Source organism: Chanodichthys erythropterus, chromosome 4, assembly GCF_024489055.1.
Source record: "Chanodichthys erythropterus isolate Z2021 chromosome 4, ASM2448905v1, whole genome shotgun sequence".
Classification (NCBI taxonomy): domain Eukaryota; kingdom Metazoa; phylum Chordata; class Actinopteri; order Cypriniformes; family Xenocyprididae; genus Chanodichthys; species Chanodichthys erythropterus.
The window spans coordinates 8482297-8505533 of record NC_090224.1 but is presented as its reverse complement, the minus strand read 5'-3'; the positions used below and the strand labels follow the sequence as shown (position 1 = coordinate 8505533).

Genomic DNA, 23237 nt, shown 5'->3' with positions numbered 1-23237 from the left:
TATTTAATTGATCTAATTTTAAGGTCATCTAATATTTATATTTTATTTCAATGGTAATTTATTTCAGTATGCTATATTTCAATGAATTAAAACGATTTTCAATACTTTTGGTTAATGATTATAGCACTGACTTACTTACTGGCATTCCCCCCCAATTTTCTAGTAAAGAAGATAATTACTCATCTTTTATGACCTCACATTTGATACTTAAAGTGAATTGAACCTAAAATTGTGTATTTCGGATATATGACTTTTATTGAAGGCCCTGTAAACACTATGTGATGTGGATCAGCAGCCCAGCATATGACCCACATCACTCTCTGGTATGGCTCAGCAGGGTCATGTCACAAACAGGTTGATCAACAAACCTTTGTTCCCAGAGTAATGAATGTTAAAAAGCATTTGGGCCCAACAGTTGCCACACTCCAAGTGGTGGTCTACTGGTAAGCGCAGCTGTCTGAAACAGGCAAATCCTGTGTCCCCTCCATGCCCTTTTAAGGAGACAGGACCCTGTCAAAGTGCTTGTGTTGGTTGCCTGCTTTGTTTGACCACTGGGCCTCCCACACCGCAGCGCTTCTTAACTGACGCTCATAGATCACAACCCAGTAAATATTGCCATGGTAGAATTACAACTGTTACTGTACTTTAATAGCCCGATAGGATCACCCAAATTCCTTCATTTATCTTTCCTGAACATCATGGGTGCACACTTTTCACTAGAAAAGATTCTAAGCTGGATTATAATTTCAAAGAAGCCATTAGCAATGATCTCATTTTGCTAAACAGCATCATCAGAGCTATAATAAGATGCTAGTATCGGTCACAGTACGTGAGGGTTTAAGGGAATCCGAATGCATTGTGATCTGTAGATATCTATCAAGCTATAGTGAAAAACAAAAACAGCTAATAATAGCACATCTAACAGAGAGGCTTGAACTTTATAATGCTCAAAAATGCTCACACATAATCCAACTTTGGCACAGCAAGCCGAAGAGTCTATAAGAAACCCTAGAAATCTGATAACGAAAGGTTAGAAAATACTATCACGCTGATATCACAGTCTTTTTCAGTCAGGCTTGAGCTTTGAGGATCACAAATAGAACATTATCTTCTGTTCACCAAGCCTGAAACAACACAAGATAACACCTACATGCCAAAACAGGAGGGAATGTCAATTTTAAAGTCAAATGATGAAATAAAATGAATTTGTAATATGCATGTTTTAACCCAAAGTATACGCGTAGAGTCAAACTACGGTATTTCACAAATGGAGGAATATACAGAGGAAACATTCTCTGTTTTCTCACAGTGTCGAGTGAAAGAGATAACGGGGGAGAAGGTGACAAATAAGGAGTTGGAGCCAAGCAAGCAGCACTGAGGAGCAGCACTGATGTGTCGCCAGGAGCACCTGTCACTCACCATGACCCTAAAAGGACAGAGCTGGGCCAATCAGAGAACAGCAGTTGGAGAGAAAGGACACAGGTCCTTCCTAACACCCCCACACCTCTCAGCTGTCTGGCATGTTATGGGCCCGATCGCATACCAGGGTCCAGGCCATTTGACAAAGGTGGTGTTACTCAGGTCTGGCTCCTAGATGTGACCCCATGCATCTAGTGTTACATCCCCTGTGTTCTGAACTTTCAAATGCCTGAGAAGACAGATCATTTTTTTTGACAATGTATGTCATCACTGACCTTACACATATATTGGTGTATTGTTCCGTGTCAAAGGTCATGATTTCCTGACATTCCTATAAGTATATTTGTTTGGTGTACACAAAATGCTGGGTTAAAAACAACCCAAGTTGGGTTGAAAATGGACTAACCCAGTGGTTGAGTTAAATGTTTGCCCAAACTTCTGGCTAGTTTTATTTAAATCAACTATTGTTTAAAAATGACTATTGCTTGTTTAAAATGAACCCAAAATATTTTAGAAATTAACATTTATTATTAAGTTTAACGAATAATAGTTAAACAATAAACATTTATTAAATTGCTTATTAATAAATGTTCACCTTTTGATTATTATTGTTGCCTCTAGTAATTATGTGTCTGATTTTTAATTTCCAACTTATTTTGGGTTTGTTTTAAGCCAGCCATAAAGTAATTGTAAAACAATAGTTTAAATAAAACTACCCAGCAGGTTGGGCAAACATTTAACCCACCCGCTGGGTTAAAACAACCCAATCGCCGGCTTTGTCCATTTTCAACCCAACTTGGGTTGTTTTTAACCCAGCATTTTTTAAAGTGTATGTGACAACATACAAACTGACTATTTTGCATGTGCTATTGTCTCCTTTTGCCTAAATTATATTATAATTCTGGTGGATACGATTATTATTTACCAATAAATGGTTAATATTAAAATTCTATACTATTTTGTCTAAATAAATTAAAAATAATAATAAAACTATTAGTATTTATTGAATTAGATTTTATTTTATAGTTCTCATTTAGTAATTTTTTATGTGCTTTTGTAATTTTTATTATATATTATATATTATTTTTATTAATAATTTTTATAATATATTTTTTAATAATTCTATTTAACTTTTTTTTTTTTTTTCAAGTTTTCAAGTAATTTTAGTTCTTCAACTTGACCTTATTTTATTTCAGTCTGTTGCCAAGGCAACATTTCCAATTTTTGTTTATGTCTACGTTTAGTTTTTCAACTAATAATTATATTTTATTTTATTTCAGCTGTATTTCAATTAAGGAAAACAATTTTTTTTAGTTTTAATAAACAATAGCAACACTGATTTCACCATTACATTATACAGTATGAAACAGTATGTACAGTATGAAAAATGAATTTTGATATTTGCTAAAGTTTAATTTATCAGTGTTAAATTATTCAACATTTTTAAACGTTACTTTTAAAAAGTATTAGATGACAGCAAAAGTAATCTAAATGTAAAAATAAGAGAAATTAACATGTACAATTAAATATCTAATATCTGCTCTGCCCATATGATAAAATAAAAAAAATCTCTAATATGGTCCGATAACCTAGCTATGGTACTTATCGTGCATCTTTAGAAGAATGGCATCATGAAACAGTTAGCGTAACATTTTTTAGCCACATTCATAGAAAACAATGTAACATTCAGTGATCAAGAAGTATTTAATGTTTTTTGTCACACATAATAACAGAACATGACATAAAACATTAAATAATATATTAAAAGAGATGGAGAACAATGAAAGAATAGTAATTGGCTTCTTTTGGCCTTCCATTTGGCTCTGAAAAAATAACAAACCGTTTTCCACTCCTAATTTTGCTACCAAAGAGGATCTGTCACCTCTTAAGAAACATCTGTCCATTTTGGTATTGCTGGAGACCATGAAGTACAGGATATACTGGCTGTGGGCCATTTTCTAGCATCTCTTATTTGGTGTTGTGTGAACTCCTGATCCCGCCCCTGAACCCCAACCCCCCCAACCACTAGCATATTTAAGGGGCATCCTTCTCCCATGCCCTTCATCCCAGTGGAAACCCCAGTCTTGTGCTACAACTTGGTGAGTGCTTGCTATCTTTATCTCTATGGACTACTTCAGGGAATACAGACAGAGAGAGAGAGAGAAAGAGAAAGAGATTTGAGAAGGAATAACCCAACACTACATCTCCTACATGGGAAGGAACATAAATCTCTGGAATTCATGATGCAGATGGTGGATAATTGGCTGTTTTTACATCTATAGCAGAAACTACTTTTCCTGATAATTGTTCATCTTCTGTGATAAGTATCTGTAGCTGTAGCTAGAGAAATGTATGAAAAGGATGGTTGGGCATAAAGATATAACACTGGTAGTAATGAAGGATAGCAGGATGAAGCATTGCTAACTAGTTGTATTTGATTGACTGAAGGATTCAGTGGATTGAAATCCATGTCTAGATCTAGACCTCATAAGGGTCACTTAAAAATGCTCTAATAAAGGAAGTCAGCAACAGATGTAGCGACGTGACTCATGTTGCCAGTGGATCTCCTACAGGTTCTAGATAGCTGAGGAGGCGACCCTTAGGTCCTGCTCTGTCATTTGTCATCAGACAACTGCGAAATAGCCACAGATAGGACACTCGGTCAGGAGCTTCTGTTCAGAATGACAAGAGCTGACGCCTAAAATAGTTTAAAAGGGCTCTGCTGTGCTGCTTTTGGCCTTTTATTGACCTTACCCGATGCTGCATTTTCTGTCTTGACCAGTTTTAAATGTAAATGAAAGGTTATTTAATAGTTATTTTTAACTTTATTATTTTAACTTTTTTGTACAATTAATACATTCTCCTAACATGTTTTTTTTCTCCTATAGGACCATTCTAAAAAAGACCAATCATGTGTGATGACGATGAGACTACCGCGCTTGTGTGCGACAATGGTTCTGGTTTGGTCAAGGCTGGATTCGCCGGTGATGATGCTCCCCGTGCTGTCTTTCCCTCAATTGTTGGCAGACCCCGTCACCAGGTGGGCCTCCAATGCATGTAGTAAATTCCTTGTTCCAGCCATGCATCATATTGCATGCTAGAAAATGTATGCAATATATTATACAAACAAATTATATATCTGACCCATGACTTGTTTACCTCAGGGTGTGATGGTCGGTATGGGTCAGAAAGACAGCTATGTGGGAGATGAGGCTCAGAGCAAGAGGGGTATCCTCACTCTGAAATACCCCATCGAGCACGGCATCATCACCAACTGGGATGACATGGAGAAGGTAGAATTATTACAAAATTCAGATTTTTTTTTTTTAATCCATTAATCAAACATTAGGATTTTTCCTCCTATTAGATCAGTCACCAAGGTATTCAACTCCATGCTTTTATCCATTCATTTTAATGCATTTTAATGTTTTCAGATCTGGCACCACACCTTCTACAACGAGCTGCGTGTGGCCCCTGAGGAGCACCCCACTCTGCTCACTGAGGCCCCCCTCAACCCTAAAGCCAACAGGGAAAAGATGACACAGGTAAGCTAATGCAGGGGTTTACAAACTTTTCCTATTTTTTTTGTTTTTTTTTTGCCCTGGACTCAAATATGAATGTCCCCTCGTGAGGGACCCATATGTTGTGGAAGCATATAATAGCTTTCAAATTTTTTAAAGCATAAAAAATATTTTCAAAAAACACATTTATACTGTAAAAAAACTGCAACAGTAGCCTACAACTTTATTAATGTGAAATTATATAAATCTTATTTATTTATTTTTTCTATATTTCTCTGAACGTTTTCACGGACGCTCTAGCATCCCCTTGTGGCCTCCTGAGCCTTGGGTTTTACATCTATCTATCTATCTATCTATCTATCTATCTATCTATCTATCTATCTATCTATCTATCTATCTATCTATCTATCTATCTATCTATCTATCTATCTATCTATCTATCTATCTATCTATCTATCTATCTATCTATCTATCTATCTATCTATCTATCTATCTATCTATCTATCTATCTATCATCATCATCTAGCTAGCTAGCTAGCTAGCCTGCTAGTATTGTTTTTGTATTATTTAAATACTATTATAGTATTATTCATCTATTTAATTGATCAAATTTTAAGGTCATCTAATATTTATATTTTATTTCAATGGTAATTTATTTCAGTATGCTATATTTCAATGAATGAAAACGATTTTCAATACTTTTGGTTAATGATTATAGCACTGACTTACTTACTGGCATTCCCCCCCCCCCCAATTTTCTAGTAAAGAAGATAATTATTCATCTTTTATGACCTCAAATTTGATACTTAAAGTGAATTCAACCTAAAATTGTGTATTTGAATTTTATTGAAGGCCCTGTAAACACTATGTGATGTGGATCAACAGCCCAGCATTTACCATCTATCATTTAATGTTTATTTTATTTCTAGTTTTGAAAATGTTTCTTATAATTGTAGTTTAGTTAACGATAATAACCCTGGCTGTATTTTTCTCTCTTTTCAGATCATGTTTGAGACCTTCAACGTCCCTGCCATGTATGTTGCCATTCAGGCTGTGCTCTCCCTGTACGCCTCTGGTCGTACCACTGGTCAGTGTCAATCAAATCACTAGAAGCAAGTGGCATTAATTCCTATATAAATCTGTAATAGAAAGCAATACATTCTTGACATGTCAATGAAATACTTGATATGCCAATGCATCATGTTACAGGTATCGTGCTGGACTCTGGTGATGGTGTGACCCACAACGTCCCCATCTATGAGGGCTATGCTCTACCTCACGCCATCATGCGTCTGGATCTGGCCGGTCGCGACCTTACTGACTACCTGATGAAGATCCTGACAGAGCGTGGTTACTCTTTCGTTACGACTGGTGGGTGCCCTATGAAGAATAATGTAGTCATGTATTGCCATTATCGCAAAATAAACGTTTTCATTGTCTTTTCCCAATATATTTTCTCTCTTTTCTCTTCCATAGCTGAGCGTGAGATTGTGCGTGATATTAAGGAGAAGCTGTGCTACGTCGCTCTGGACTTTGAGAATGAGATGGCCACTGCTGCCTCTTCCTCCTCTTTGGAAAAGTCCTATGAGTTGCCTGACGGCCAGGTCATCACCATTGGAAATGAGCGTTTCCGCTGCCCCGAGACCCTCTTCCAGCCCTCTTTCATTGGTATGTTTAAGTTGGGCCTTGCATCAGTGCATGTTGCTGTTCATATCATGTTCATGCTCCCTTCTGAAATACGCAAATATCGCTAACATAGTTTGTGACATTGCACTTCACAGGTATGGAGTCTGCTGGCATCCATGAAACCGCCTACAACAGCATTATGAAGTGCGACATTGACATCCGCAAGGATCTGTATGCCAACAATGTCCTTTCTGGCGGTACCACCATGTACCCTGGTATTGCGGACCGTATGCAGAAGGAGATCACTGCTCTGGCCCCCAGCACAATGAAGATCAAGGTAAACTTTTAACTGACTAAATGAGCTCTTGCTTGTTTTATAGCTCCAGTTTCACAGTTTAGCTACATTCATGTTCTTGTGTTGGTCCTCTAGATCATCGCTCCCCCTGAACGTAAGTACTCCGTCTGGATTGGCGGTTCCATCCTGGCTTCCCTGTCCACCTTCCAGCAGATGTGGATCAGCAAGCAGGAGTATGATGAGGCAGGTCCCTCCATCGTCCATAGAAAGTGCTTCTAATCCTCCGGTCCCACTCAAGTCAATCCAACTAACCCTCCGTATGCATTTGTACTGTGCCTTGTGCTGTATATACATGTACTGTTGTAATAAAAGTTGTGAAGTGTAACAGTATTTTTGGTCATCTTTGTGTTTTGTCTTAGCTGCATTTTCTTCATCAAATATTCAATTAGTCACATATGTTTACTCAACAAAAGCTTTTAGTTTATTAAAGGTGCTAAAGAGGATCTTTTCGTCGACTGAGAAACCAAAGACTGTTAGTGAGTTTTTGAAATGAGCGCATGCATAAGAACAACCCCCCTCCTTCACAGCTCATTTCGAGAGAACGCCTCCCAAAACTCATGCACGTGTTATTTGGATATAAAAGGAGCGTCTCAGCCTCAGCGTCTCACCACTTTGTGCCAAATTTCATGAGAGAAATGTCAAACAATTCAAAAATCTAATTTTTCAATGCAACATTGCAAAGTGTTTAGGTCTTACACTATCTACCATACAATATTGTGAAAAGATTCAAGGATTCTAGAAGAAATATCAGTCCATGTAGGGAAAAAGGAAACCAAAGGAAACCTCTGTTGAATGTGCATGACCTTCGACCCCTCAGCTAGCACTTTATGAGAAACCATTATGCTACTGTATTACAGTTTTTCTCAGTCGCTTTGGTACATTTCTCGAATCAAACTCACAATTTGCAAAACAGTAAGTGCATTTCTCAAAACAATTTGTACAAATAGCAAAACACCATGGATAACCTGCAAAAGCCACTCTCTTACTCAAAATCCTTAGTTCATCTCTCAAAAGTAAATATCTGTGTCAATGAACATGTCAGTGCCATCAGAATGACAAGTCCTTGTGTCATTGTGTACGGATAAGACAGTCAAATTGTTTAGTCATGTTCTCAATATAACCGTTTACTCTGGAGGGACGTTCTGATGGAAACTATGGCTAAAGTTTTGATGACAATTATTGTCAATTATAAGTTACATCTTAGTGTATGTGTGAGTGTAATTGCAAGAGAATGGAAAAGATTCAAATTTACTCTCTTACTGTTTGTACTGTATTTTATTGACAGAACATGTCATTGAGTCATTGAGTCATGTCGTTATTGAGTCATGTCATGTCGTCAAGATTCACCTGGGAGCAATTTACCAATTCAGGACAGATTTAGAAAAAAGTCTAATGGAAATATAGAAAGTATAGAAATATGCTTAACATATTATGATAACTTGTTCAACCATTTTGCATGTAAAGACTTATGCTATGAGCTCGTGCCTAAATGTTGTGGGGGGTGAGACTATTCAACAGAGACCCAATATAATACATTTTGATCAACATGACATAAGCAACTGATAATGTAGGAAACAACAGAGAATTGTACATAATCATTTGCATGGATTTACCAAAGCATTTGCAACTTGTTCAAAGAAATGAGAAACTGCTTTTTTGATGTGCACAAGTGACACAATGATGTGAGAATTGAACAGGTAGTTTTGAGAATTTCAATTCTGATCTGAGAAATGTACCAAAGCGACTGAGAAAAACTGTAAATATAGCCACATGGGCTCGGAAGTACTTTGGAAAACCGTTGTCACTTAACACAGACTGCCGCTGCCTCAAGAAATGCAACTTGATTCTCTGTTATGCAAGGAGAAAACTATACATCAATTATATGCAGAAATGGTCAAAAAGACAGTAGAAATGTGTGCTTTGATCATACGAGTCAGTTTGTTTTTGGGAAAAACGGACATTGAGTTCTCAGTCCCATGACGAAACGGACCATCCAGACTTTCATCAGCAACCAGTGCAAAAGCAAACATCTGTCATGGTATAGGGGTGCATCTGCAAATGCCATGGGTGACTTCCATATGTGTGAAGATACCATTGACATGGAGGCATATATTGGGATTGTACAGAAACAAATGCTGCCATCAAGATGACATCTTTCCTGTGAAGCAAGCCATCTAGGCTCCACTTGCAAAACTGCAACAATTAGTATCCCCAACTCCCAAAAAGTGTAATTAAAAGGAAAGGTGATGTGACACAGTTGTAAACATGCATCTGTCCCAACTTTCCAGTGTGTTGCATTCATCAAAATCAAAATTTGATTGTTTTTACAAAATACAAATAAATTGGTCACTGAAAACGAAATCTTTTCTTTGAACTTTTGTCAGTTAAATAACTGTTAAAGAGAATGAACAAATCACAGATTCATGATTTTATCGCATTTTACAAAATGTCCCAACTGTTAAGGAAATGGTTGTATAATGTCAATACCATCATATTTATGTAAGTAAACAAGTGAACACAGTATGTGTCACACATTAGTGGGTAGTAGCTACATATAAATATTGAATTAAATAAGATATAATTATATATTCCATAAATATTGTAATATAACCTAATTAATGTCTGTTTGCAAGAATAGACTACCAAGGAAATCAATGAATTATTGAACCATAGCTGTTGGCTATTATTCTTTGCATTGTAGGCTATGGGCTATTTGCATTGTAAACGTTAATCTATTATTATTATAATTCGATTAAAGTGACGACACGACACACCTCACATAGCATGTAGCCAAGTGACATTATTAAAGACAATACTCAATATATATAATAATAATTATAAGGAGAATATGAGGTTTGTTCCCTTATGGGCCTACCGTTTCCACTAACATACAGCAGCATGTTTTAACGGATATGTGCTCGTCACTACGTAAACCAATGATCATTTGTAGAGGTGAGACGATTCGGCTGCTTGGCAACAGAGGAAATGAAGCTAGGAGGAGGAGGACGAGGACGAGGACGGCATCTGTGTTGAACCCGACACACTCTCTCTCAATCCAGATTACATGGTAAGTTATCCCTTTGTATTCGGTAAACTTTTTATTCTGTGTACATTTCGTTGAATGTTTAGCTTTTCAACGAGTATTTTTCTTAATGTGCGAGTATATAATAACGGCCTATGTTTTTATCAAGCCTGTTTACTTGTGACGTAGTTACATTCAGGGATGTGCGTTTTCTTTGAGCTCAATAATAGCTAAATTATAGATCATAACATCAAATTTATAACCCAATTTACACATTATATGGTCGGTGAATATAAAATAATAAAAAAATGTATATATTTTGTTTACATCTGACGTTTTAGCATACATCGCAGCAAAAATGTTTGTTTATTGTCGGTGTAGTGAACGTCAACAATGGGTTCGGCTCCGAAAATGACACACACGGTTCTTCTGAGTGTCATCATAAGCTCGATTGCCGTCGTTTCTGGCCGCAGTCCACGCACGGTGGATCAGGTGTCGGAGGCGGATATCCAGCGCCTGCTTCATGGTGTGATGGAGCAGCTGGGAATCGCGCGGCCAAGGGTCGAATATCCCGCACACCAGGCCACCAACATAGTGGGTCCGCTCAGCATCCAAGGTAAGAGTTTCTTTATATACAAGATGTAAATGATTATACAGGGAATAAAAGAACTGGCCACTGAGTTTAAAGGGTTATCCTTTGCATAATACTCATTACGCGGTTACCTTTATCTGTAATTTTACACTTTGTCCAATAGGTGGTGCCCATGAGGGACTCCAACATCTCGGGCCGTATGGGAACATCCCTAACATTGTTGCAGAGTTAACTGGGGACAGTGTTCCTAAAGACTTCAGCGAGGACCATGGTTACCCCGACCCTCCCAATCCTTGCCCCCTTGGAAAGACTGGTATGCAGATCCAAATGCAACCAAATACAGAAATATGCAGTGGTTCCACCATTCATTTAGATTATCAATCACATATATAATTACCAAGAATAATTCATTCTTTTCTGAGGCAAATAAACAACTCAAAATTCTATGAAAGGTTTGAGATTGGGGAGAATTAAAATGTGATCATGTCTTTACAGCTGCTGATGGATGTTTAGAGAACTCTCCAGACACTGCGGAGTTCAGTCGAGAATTCCAGAAACATCAGCATCTCTTTGACCCTGAGCATGACTACCCTGCGCTAGCGAAGTGGGTAAGTTCACACTTTACACCTTCAAACAGGCTGGAGTAGACTTCTGATTTTTCATTTAAATGAAATGAATGATTCATTTAAAGTGCAGTGCTCTTACTTTAGTTTCTAAATTATTATTTAATTGACGATTCTGTCAAGTATCTTTCTGTACTTACATACGTATGTACTCCTCTACGTTAAGTTAACTACATAATAACTGTAATTTAATGCAAAATAATAATATAATATAAAAAAGTGTAGAAGGACCTTAAATTACCTCTATAAAAATGTTAGTGTAGGTTTAGGCTAGTTTTATTTTAATAGGTGGTGACTTTGTATGAAATTGTCTGATTTAATTTTAGAAAAAAAGGTAAGCTACATATGAAATTGTACGAATTTACGACTTTGCCACCAATTCGCCAAAATGTCACCAGTGTGTTGTAGCAGTTAATGTACAGAGAGTGTATAATGTACAGATATGTAAAAACTGGTCTGTAACAGACTGCACTAAATATCTTTTTTTTCTTTCAGAATAAAGGACTGTTGTATGAAAAGCTGAAGGGTGGGCCAAAAAGAAGAAAAAGGGTACGCTATACATATGAATATAACTAAACCATTATTTTTATTTGTATTTTTTGGTTGCATTTTTCTTAATAGATGAACACATGAATTATAAGATATACCAACATTACATACATGTCTCGTATTGTCAGTAAAAAGTCACAGGATCTGTCACTGACTGTGTTTCAGAGTGCCAATCCATATCTGTTGGGACAGAGGCTGGATAACGTGGTGGCCAAGAAATCTGTGCCTCATTTCCCTGAGGAAGATGAAGTTGAAACTCCTACAAGCAATATCAAGACCTGAACATTATGTTGTTCATAAAATTTGTATGAAAATGACTTTGCGGTTTCACAGTAAAGTAAGAATTAAATTATGTGTGATATTCAAATGAATCATATTATTATAGAGCAAGGGTGCAAATTGTAACATGAAAGATTATTCTCTTGGCACAACTTTTGTTGTAATACCACCTAATCAAATAAAAATGATGTATATGTTCATGTGCAGATAATCTGTGGTATGTGTTTTTACCTTCGTGATTCATCTAAATTACAAATATGCATCCGAAATAGCTTCGTCGTGAAGGAACTTACTCTCTTAAAGCACTAGACCATCCCCAAGTGCTGTGAATGATCTTAGGCTGAGGAGGCGTGGACTGCCCCATTCTCTTAAATGTCAGTGCTCAGAACAGAGCTCCATACTTTATTTTGACTCTGACTCTTCAGTTTTGGATCTTTTGGTTCAACCTATTTTGAATTGTAGTTTGTTATGGTATACAAAGACCTTTGTGAACAGCTGAAGTCCATGTGAAGAAGTTTGAACCATCATTAATCTGAGGTAAGTGTGCATATCTACTGGATAATGGCTTTAAAAATTATGTAGGGAATTGAGATAAAATGTTAAAATTTGTATTAAATAAATGATAACTATAACGTATATGTAACATATATAACATTTTCTAGCTGTTAATTTTATATTGATGTTAAATATTTTATAAAATTATGTAAAATAATACTGTATATTTTTATTAAAAACCTTAAAATAGCAAACTATATATATATATATATATATATATATATATATATATATATATATATATATATATATATATATATATAAATAAATATAATTTACTATATTTTAAATTTAACGTTACATTTGCTTCATTTTAAAGAATGACTAAAGAAGCATTAGCTGTCACTATCGTGGTCTTGTGGCTGCTTTGCAATCCGGCGAGGATCAGGGGAACCGGGGGATTTCAAGGCGCCATTCCTCACCCAAATAAATACAGCCCAAACCAGTCGGAACAGTCACCGCAGACACCGCAGGCCAGTTCTGGGGGAATGGGACCGCCTTCAGTCGGGGACGAGGTGCTGGACTCCAGCCAGGAGGCTTTACACGTAACGGAGCGCCGTTATCTCAAACTCGATTGGTGTAAAACGCAGCCGCTGAAACTGATGATTTACGAGGACGGGTGCCAGCCGCGCACCATCATCAATCGTTTCTGTTACGGACAGTGCAACTCATTCTACATACCTCGACACGTTTATCAGGAGGACAGTGCGTTTCAGTCGTGCTCTGTGTGTAAGCCGAAGAGTTTCACGACTGTCACTTACACGCTCATTTGTCCCGGGCAGATCCCCAGCACCAAGAAGAAGCGCGTGCGCCGCGTGAAACAGTGCCGCTGTACTTCTGTCGACTTGGATTAAACTTGCTGGCGTCATTGTTGTAGGCAACTTGTGTGTGTGTGTGTGTGTGTGTGTTTTGTCTGAAAGTCAAGCTTAAATGCACTCCTATAGCTTAACAATGTAGGAGCATTATCGCTTTGTTTCCTGCATCGTTCAAATGTGGCTTTTATATCGTGAAGAAATACAACTGATGCAATTAAATGTACTATAAAACAAGTTGCATAAGTTATAATACTATAAAAAAGAGTGACATATTAAAAATATGCTTATATTATTTTCCACTGTGTGGATCAATGTAGATACATTTGGGTGTAAATAGGTAATTTTGTAACAACATTCCAATGTGTTTTGTTCTGGTCTTACAGTATTTCACAATTGCTAAAACACTAAAATCCATTTTCAAAACCAAAGTTGCAAGTGTACAAACCACTTTATTGATTGAATCACACAGTTTGCAGAACTTTAAACACTTATCATGTGGTTAGACACAACAAGCAAATCGGAATCACTCTTTGTGCAAAACTGTAAACACATTGTCATTCACAAAGCACATGTAGCATTGTGGTGCACTTAACTCAGAATGGCACAACACAGCCCCCGAAAGTGAAACACGAGCAACACACTGTTGTCATCGGTAACACACAAGCACTCAAAATTGAACACACCTATTTCAAATCAGTAATGTGTTGCACCTAATCAGTAATCAGGATATAAAGCCATGTCAAATCCAAATGGCATGTGTGATTTTCACAATGAAGGGCAGGAGAGAAGGAGCAAGTGGAAGTGGAAGTGGAAGAGGAAGAGACAGAGGAGGAGGAGACGGAGGAGGAGGAGGAAGAGATGGAGGAGGAGGAGGAGGAGGAGGAGGAGGAGGAGGAGGAGGAAGAGACGGAGGAGGAGGAGGAGGAGGAGGAGGAAGAGACGGAGGAGGTGGAGGAGGAGGAGGAGGAAGAGACGGAGGAGGAGGAGGAGGAAGAGATGGAGGAGGAGGAAGAGATGGAGGAGGAGGAGGAGGAGATTGTACATATTTGGTGACATTTCAATGCATTAGGCCTGTCTGTACAATTCTAACAAGAGGTTTTATTTGATAGAACTGAAAGACTGCCACATGCCGGTGGAAGGAGAGGTATGTTCTCACAACAGCAGGAGACCATTATTGTCAATATGGTCCTTCAAAATAATCTCATTCGTCTGCGTGAAATACAACAGCGAGTTGAGGAAGACAACGTGAATTTTGAAGGAATCAACAGTGTGAGTCTCTCCACAATTGACCGTGTCCTGAAACGCAACCTGATAAGTCTCAAACAAGCCTACAGAGTACCATTTGAGAGAAATTCTGAAAGGGTAAAAGAGCTACGATATCAATATGTACAAGTAAGTAATCATGTCCAGCGATTATACAGCACTATTGAGTTACTGTACATCCTTACTGTGTTGAATGTAATGTAGCACATGTATACAGAGGCATGAAGCCTGGAATGCTATGTCATTTACGTTACTTCAAAATTAATTTTCGTTAATTTCTATAGAGAATGTTTCAACTGGATTCCATGGAGAGGCCTCATGAGTGCATCTTCTGGATGAAGCTGGCTTCAATCTCACCAAGAGGAGAAGGAGAGGCCGCAACATTATTGGTCAACGTGCCATTGTAGAGTTGCCAGGGCAGCGTGGTGGCAACGTGACCATATGTGCTGCCATCAGCAGCTACGGGGTTATTCACCGCCATGTGACATTAGGGCCTTATAACACTGCCCATCTTCTAACATTTCTGGATGCTCTACAGGAAGCACTACTGAGACGTGAACGGAGAGGTGATGAGCAGGCAGAGCATCCCATGTATGTGGTAATCTGGGACAATGTGAACTTTCACCGTGGTCCTAGAATTCATGAGTGGGTTGAAAATAACCCACGTTTTATAAATGTGTGCCTCCCACCATACTCGCCCTTCCTTAATCCCATTGAATAATTTTTTTTTGCATGGAGGTGGAAGGTCTATGACAGAAATCCTTATGCACAGGAAAATCTCCTTCAGTCAATGGATGCAGCATGTGACAACATTGGAGTGGAAGCAATTCAAGGTTGGATTCGGCATGCTAAAGGATTCTTTCCCCGTTGTTTATCAAGGGACAGGATTGCCTGTGACGTTGATGAGGTCCTGTGGCCTGACCATGCCCAGAGGCATGATGCTGAGGCAGAATGATTTCAAGACATTGCTTACTATCGATCTGTTGCATATTTAGTTTGTGACTACATTTTATGCGTGCAAGTACTTGATAATAAAAACTTTTTTTCCTTGCTCTGCCCTGAGTGCAGTGTTTTGCATTTATCTCTGTAGTGTGTAATGACTGCTGTGTAGTGTTTATGCATTAGCTGGATGTGTGTGTTATTTGAAAACAGTGTTTGGTTTTGGGTAAAGATAACATAGTTCTGAAGCAATTGTTTGATATAGTAAGACAAGTCAAAGATTTTGACAGTATAGCTTAAGTTTGGTGATTTGTGTTTAAGGTTTTGAGAAAGCGAGAGAAACATTCAAAAAAAGTGTTTTAGCAATTCAGAAATACTGTAATACAACACTGTAAAGTGAAATGAATGAGGTGCCAAAGTTACAACTTTCTTGATCACTTTGAATTTCATGACTGATGAAGAACATCTAGGCGAAACTCTATTAAATAATAATGACAGAAAACAAGTTAAATGGATGGAAATAATTGTTTTTATAACAATGAAAACATTTGACAGTGATGCGTTTATTGCAAAAGGAACACGATTACTGTGATTAAACGGCAATGAGATGTGATGAAGCAAGATGGCTGTCATCAGTAAAAATGGGTGATGTTGTTCAAAATAAAACCGATAAGGATATTATTTTACATGTACATTATTTTTATGTTTTGTAATATTCTGTAATGTTTTAATATGACAATAAAAAGTTACACAATTTTGTTACTCAATATACAAAATAAAGTTACTGCTTTTTCCAAGTCGGATATTGAGATTGCTGTTTTCAACATGTTTGAATGCTTAATTGGAATAGCAGATGGAGTAAACTTGTAATATAAACATTTCTTAATTGTTTCTCACTTTGAAAATCATTCATTCATATCTTAACCATAATCAAAGGGATCTTTGGATCATAAATGTGCAAGTGAGTGATTGGTTGTTGGGCTGCACATAGGATCCAGTAATATGATGGACAGGCTGTCATCCTGTACAGCAACACATGCAGTCTGGAGAAGTAGTGTCACATAAGCAGGTGAACTTCATTTTGACCCTATACCAACAATGCAAGTGCCTGGGTCTTGAATATATATATATATATATATATATATATATATATATATATATATTATATATATAATATATGGTCCTCTTTGTAAATGCCAGAGATGGTTAGCTGGTAGTCAGACTTGCTTCTTTCAGACGCAGTCTCTCTTTCTGTCATAAAAAAATAAACAGAAACATGTCAATTTGAAGTGTTATTTAGCTGTGCTTGCATTATTCAGAAAGGTTTTAAAAATCTGATTCATAAAAGTACAATAGCTACTAGTGTTTGCTTATCTATCCACCACGCACACTTCATCAAAGATGAAGGCAGATGCTTACCAGTCCATTTGCATTGGCCCTTCTGGTCTCAATCTTTTTCTCTGCTGTCATGTTGCGCACAGATTGTTGGGCCTCTTTGATTCTGAAGTCAAAAAGAATGCAGATTGAATGCATTTTTCTTACCAGTAATGTTTCAATTCCAGCAAGTTTTAATGCATGAAACTCAAAACAACAACAGTCAGTGACAAAATTACCCTAAACTTGGTTGATGCTAAATGCTCAAGATGCTAGTAACTTCTCACCTCTGTTTGGATATGACCTTGTTCTCTCTCTTCCATCTAATCTTGAAGTCATTGCAAAATTCAAACCAAAGTGTGAAAACATGGCCTGGCACAGTGTCCTGCTCCCCGGAACGTGACTTCAGCCCAAAGTACTCCACTAGGTAAGAGAAGCTGCGAAAGGAAAGACATGAAGCAAAGTTGGAGACAATAAGGAACCAGGCTTTTCAGGATGACCATAATTGTAAATTACTGTAACTGAATGTCAAAAATGTTTATAAAAATAGCATTTTTTGTAATAAGTGTGATGTGCCTGTACCTTTTATGTGCCGATATCACTTGGTGTTCCACAGCAATTAGCTCTTTTTGTGCTGTTAAATGAAAAGATGTGTATCAACATTTGCATTTAGATTGTTTCATAATCAGTATCATATTTTTCATTTTCATAAAGACTCCTGCAAATGGTTTCAACACTGAGAGCAAATATCTCTTCTATTACTTCAGGATCTTAGCTAAAATTCCCATTTAGTCATGAAAACGTCTTGGGTTACGAGTGTAACCCTTGTTCCCTGAGTAAGGGAACGAGACGCTACGTCAGTGACGTGATGGGAATCCTCTGCATTTTTGTGTTCGTGAAGCACTATTGTATCTAACCAATGAGAGAACGCGACGTCAGAGGCGGGTGACGTCACGAACCGGAACCTATAAAGCATGCCCGGAAACAAAGAACGCTAGCTTCTGTGACATGTCTGATGTAAGCGCTCCAGGCATGCTGGAGGTACGGCAACGTGACGTAGCGTCTCGTTCCCTTACTCAGGGAACAAGGGTTACACTCGTAACCCAAGACGTTCCTCGTGGGAACTATCGACGCTACGTCAGTGACGTGATGGGAACGCTGTCCCAACTACGCCGTGCCTCCGAGTGCCTGGCTACTATCTTGTAAAACCAAGCACCCGGAGTTCTACTCACATTAAGATTATAAAATCTGATGGTGTGCTAGGATGACCATCCAGCAGAACCACATATGTCATTAATGGATACTCCTGACAACATTAAGGCCTTTTAGGCCGCCATACCCCTAGTCGGGTGAACACGGACAGCTAATGGAGATGGCTGTCCGGCCCCCTCATAAGCAAGTGTGATAGCCTCGACTCACCCCCTTGCTCATTCTCTGCTTAGATGCTGGACCTCCTTTCTAATGAGACCCATAAAACACACAAACAATTTATCTGTTTTTCCCCACAGGGCAGCTCTGTGGACATATGCATCTAAAGCCATCACTGGACAGAGCAGATTGAGTTTCTCCTGATCCGAAGTTGTAAATGGAGGAAGATGGAAGGCCTAAAGTACGATGGAACCTGGGACTTTGGTGGGGACCTTAGGCATATAGCCTGGTCTAGTGTGCAGGAACGCTTTGACCATTCCAGGTGCAAATTCCAAACACAAAGAAGCAGCTGAAAGTGCTTGAAGATCTCCCTATTCTTTTAAGAGATGAAATAGCCAGTAGAAATATGGTCTTTAAAGGTGAGGAATTTCTCTGAAACTTCCTCTAGTGGTTCGAAGGAGCCTCGGCTAACCCTTCTAATACCACGGCCGAGTCCCAGGCCAACGTCCTTGTAGGTACTGAAGGCCCCAGCCTCAGAGTACCACGGAGGAAGCGTATAAAAAGGGGGGGCTCGACCTACCGAGGAATCCCCAGAGGACTATGGCCAAAAATGGCCGCATACACTTCCTCGTGGAGGGAGCTCTGGAGTGGAGTATGGTCTCCACAACCTCAGTTGGGAGAGCAGCATGTATGAGCCTGGCCCCTCAGAGGCCAGGCCCACAGTCTCCATAGCTCTGGGCATGGATGAATTATCATGCTGCCCGCTTGAGACAGGAGGTCCTGCCTGAGAGGAAGCTCCATCAGGGAGCCATCTAGAAGTGGCACTAGGTCTGAGAACCATATTTTGGTTGGCCAGTACAGGGCTATCAATATTAGACTGACCCCTTCCTGGCGTATTTACTCCAGAACTCCCGGGAGCAGAGCGAACGGGGAAATGCATACAGACGCAGCCTCGGCCACGTCTGTACCATGGCATCCAGACCCAGTGGTGCTGAATGAGATAGGAAGAACCACAGTGGACACTGGGTTGATTCCCCTGAAGCAAATAGGTCGATTTCAGCTCGACCAAAGTTTTCCAAAGTGAGCTCCACACCTCAGTATGGAGACTCCATTCCCCGGGCCTCGGCCCCTGCCTCGACAGGGCGTCTGCTCCCACATTTTAATGCCCTCAGGTCTGGGAAGAAGTATTTTACTGCAAGAAATACCGCCATCATTTCCAGCCGATTTAAGTGCCAGGAACTGATGGTCCTCCCAGAGACCCTGAGCTGAGCGACCACTCATGATCGCCCCCCAGCCCATGAGAGAAACATCCGTCGTAAGCATTACGCGACGACGAGAAGTCCCAAACATGGGTTCTGGGACAGGAACCAAGGCTTTTTCCACATGACCAGAGCACGAAGGCATCGCCGCGTGACTTTTGATCTTGCGAAAAGGATTTCCCCTCGGAGAAAACCCCTTGGTCCTGAGCCACCACTGTAAGAGTCTCATGTGCAGAAGGCCAAAAGTTATCACGTTGGACGCAGCCGCCATAAGACCTAACAGTCTCTGAAACTTTTACAGTGAATGACTGGTCAAGAGAGACCACCGTCGTGTTGTCCGTACGGACCAACACGTGGTGGCCCCTCAGGTCTGGGAGGAAGTGTTTCAGTTCTAGAGACACCGCCATCATCTCCAGCCGATTTATGTGCCAGGAGAGCTGATGGTCCTCCCTTAGACCCTGAGCCGAGCGACCACTCATGATCGCCCCCCCAGACCGTGAGGGAAGCATCTGTCGTAAGCATTACGCGACGACGAGGAGTTCCCAGCACGGGTCACTGGGACAGGAACCAAGGCTTTTCCACATGACCAGAGCACGAAGGCATCGCCGCGTGACTTTGATCATGTGAAAAGGATCTCCCCTCAGGGAAAACCCCTTGGTCCTGAGCCACCACTGTAAGGGTATCATGTGCAGAAGGCCAATAGTAATAACGTTGGACGCAGCTGCCATCAGACCCAACAGTCTCTGAAACTGTTTTACAGTGAGTGACTGGCCTAACTTCACCCCATTCACGGCTCCGAAAATGGAATTCACACGAGCAGGAGACAGCTGCGCCTGCATCGTGGTAGAATCCCAGATTACTCCTAAATAGTTTGCAATCTGACTCGGAACCAGCACACTCTTTTGGCATTGAGCCTCAGCCCAAGCTTTCTCATGTGCGACAGAACAACATCTCGATGTTGAACTGCCAACTGTTCTGTTTGAGCTAATATCAACCAATCGTCGATATAGTTCAGCACGCAGATGCCCTGGAGTCTCAATGGAGCCAGCGCTGCATCCACGCACTTCATGAACGTGCGGGGTGATAATGATAGGCTGAAAGGAAGAACCCTGTATTGGTAAGCTTTGTCCCCGAAAGCAAACCTGAGGAACTTCCTATGAGAAGGATGGATGGATACATGAAAGTTAGCATCTTTCAGGTCTATCACAACAAACCAGCTCCTCGGACCTGATCTGTCCCTTCTTTGGAACAATGAAGTATAGGTTGTGAAACCCTGACAGCTTGCTGGGAGGAGAACCCCTTCTATAGCTCCTTTTTGCAAGAGCGTCATAACCTCCTGTTCCATTACCAGAGACTGCTCGGGGCCACCACTGTGGGAAGGACCCCATTAAACTGGGGCGGGCGAGACCCGAATTTGTAACCCTTTTCTATTGTGAGCAGCACCCATTTTGAAATATTTGGGAGAAGTTTTCATTCTGCCTTATTTACAAAGGGAAACAGTCTCTCGAGACTGGCCTCTGGTGTTTTTTGAACACTTGACTCGGCACCCTGAAGCGGCGAACCGGCAAGGAACAGCCGAATCAAATGATGACCGGCCCTCCTCGGAGGATCGGTGGAGACTGCTGCGCCCTGAAACACACTGGGTGGCAGGGTTAGCAGAACGGCCCCCTGAGGGCGCCAAAGAGGGATGAGTACCAAGTATTTTAATACCCAACCCTCTCTGGAGGGGACTGCCCTCCAATGTCCCGCGCCACTGGCATCAGGACTTCTTCGAAGCCTTCTTGGAAGTAATTACAGTCCGCAGATCTGTGTTACCCCACAAAGACTTCGGCTGTGTCGCCTGTCCCTGTCCCCAAGCTTTCTGCGGGGGACCAAGGGTGGCGACACTTTCTTTTAAATTCCTCAGAATTTAATGTATTCAATATTTCATTTAATCCTCAAATTAAATGCAGCCAGTTCTTATATAAATATATATATTTTTGAACAGACTGAATATATTTAGAATACAAAAAAGAATTATAGCTCGTAATAATTCGCAACCCAGCTAACCAAAATACGTGACTGTTACGTAACTGCAACGTAATTTGGTGACCAAACTTTCGTCGTGGCGACGTAACTAGTTACGTCGTGGCAACCGGAAAAGTGAAAGGTGCCTATACGTCGCCACAACGTAACTTTGTGACGTTGCCAGTTAGTAACTGCGACGTCGTGGCAACGTTGTGTATCAATAGTTGTGTGTTGGTCATCAGTTGGTAATTCTTATTTTTATTTATTTTTCTATGGGCGGACATGCAGTAGTTTAACCTAATTTATGTCCTCATTTGCCCAAACTAATGTAAAGGCTATTCCAACAGCTGTGAACGATGAATGCAGACTCGAAATGAATTCAATTCATTTATTTTGAAAAACACACAGAACATGAATAAAACTCCAAATAAAAATAATGAAATACACTCAAACTATAAAATAAAAACATATAGCCTACAGCGAAACATAAAATAAAAGCATTCAAGACGTTTTGCTCTCAGTATCATTAAAAACATATGCTATGCTAACGTAACATTTTGCATAACATATATTTCAGACGATCAAGGAAATCACAAAGGTAAAAATATTAACAAAAGTACTTAAAGTAGACTGTGGGTAATGTTACTTAACCAATCTGACGCAGTTGTTGAACTTTATTGCTATAAACTGACGAGAAACACGGAGAAACGTCCGACGCTGTCCTCTCCAGCAGCTTGAATGTTTTCCGGTTGCCATGGCAACTCTAACGGACCACCTGCACTATAGTAATCTTAACAATTAAAAAGGTTTTGCGTCTTTCCAAAGTTAACTTTATACATTTTTATAAAAGCCATTTATTCGTTGTCACCTCGGAAAAATAAATTCTTCTCTCAGAAAAATTAACTTTACACTCTTATCAACATACTGTGGGCACGCGCGCACTACATTTGTGGAGGCGCGCGCTGTATGTCACGTCACTATATATAAAAAACAGTCATCCATACTCTGATTTGGTGAAAAGAAACCTTTTTTTTTCTTAAGGGGACATTTCAGTCTTGTGTCTGACATTTAATTACACGTTTTATATTGCAAATTCTGGTAATAATAACATATAAAGAATGTGTAAATGATGGTAATGAAATTACGAGCACATGACGTTGCTGCTACGTTGCCAGTAAGTCATGGAATGACCATTATATTACGAATAGAGGACGTATCTGGAACGTCCTTGGTAATCTTGTAACGTTTGGAGAACGTACTGACGACGTTGTGATATGGTAATTTGATGGTAATATTATTACGGGCATACAACGTTGTAGTTACGTTACTAGTAAGTCATGGAATTACCAATATATTACGAATAGAGGACGTATCTGGAACGTTCTGGGTAATCTTATAACGTTAGGAGAACGTACTGACGACGTTGTGAGATGGTAATCTTAAGGTAATGCAATTACTGGCATGCGACGTCGTAGTTACGTTGTCAGTTAGTAAGTCATGACATTACCAAAAAGTACGAATACATTACGTAACTGTTACGTCGTGTGTTAGCTGGGAAGGTATTTTAGGGAAAGAGAGAAAGGGAAACTCCCGTCTGCTCAGATCCCTTAATATATAAATATATATACACATATACATACACACACATGCATAATTACGGACACGTGATAC

General features: G+C 39.5%; 4 protein-coding genes across 5 annotated transcripts in view; 3 read left to right on the top strand and 1 right to left on the bottom strand.

The window, feature by feature from the left end:
- Window positions 1-3424: 3424 nt before the first annotated feature.
- On the top strand, window positions 3425-7251 carry actc1a (actin alpha cardiac muscle 1a). The gene is made up of 9 exons (XM_067383951.1): window positions 3425-3518; window positions 4308-4459; window positions 4584-4712; window positions 4854-4964; window positions 5943-6027; window positions 6150-6311; window positions 6417-6608; window positions 6722-6903; window positions 6997-7251. Exons 2-9 carry the CDS (start codon window positions 4331-4333, stop codon window positions 7138-7140), a joined length of 1134 nt encoding a protein of 377 aa, XP_067240052.1. The 5' UTR covers window positions 3425-3518; window positions 4308-4330; the 3' UTR covers window positions 7141-7251.
- A 2622-nt stretch (window positions 7252-9873) lies between these two features.
- scg5 (secretogranin V) lies at window positions 9874-12197 on the top strand. Its single transcript, XM_067383047.1, has 6 exons — window positions 9874-9988; window positions 10325-10559; window positions 10699-10848; window positions 11031-11143; window positions 11654-11707; window positions 11873-12197. The coding sequence occupies exons 2-6, from the start codon at window positions 10337-10339 to the stop codon at window positions 11987-11989; spliced, it is 657 nt and encodes a 218-aa protein (XP_067239148.1). The 5' UTR covers window positions 9874-9988; window positions 10325-10336; the 3' UTR covers window positions 11990-12197.
- Window positions 12198-12410: 213 nt separating this feature from the next.
- grem1a (gremlin 1a, DAN family BMP antagonist) lies at window positions 12411-14602 on the top strand. Its single transcript, XM_067383950.1, has 3 exons — window positions 12411-12523; window positions 12861-13414; window positions 14466-14602. The coding sequence occupies exon 2, from the start codon at window positions 12862-12864 to the stop codon at window positions 13393-13395; it is 534 nt and encodes a 177-aa protein (XP_067240051.1). The 5' UTR covers window positions 12411-12523; window position 12861; the 3' UTR covers window positions 13396-13414; window positions 14466-14602.
- A 2095-nt stretch (window positions 14603-16697) lies between these two features.
- Window positions 16698-23237, bottom strand: part of fmn1 (formin 1) — a 38789-nt gene continuing 32249 nt past the window's right edge. For both annotated transcript variants that reach the window (XM_067383948.1, XM_067383949.1), the window contains 4 exons: window positions 17515-17566; window positions 17220-17369; window positions 16978-17059; window positions 16698-16809 (listed from right to left, as the gene is read on the bottom strand). In XM_067383948.1, the coding sequence (XP_067240049.1) occupies window positions 16765-16809; window positions 16978-17059; window positions 17220-17369; window positions 17515-17566 (329 nt within the window). In that variant the 3' untranslated portion in view covers window positions 16698-16764. The remainder of the gene's footprint in view (window positions 16810-16977; window positions 17060-17219; window positions 17370-17514; window positions 17567-23237) is intronic.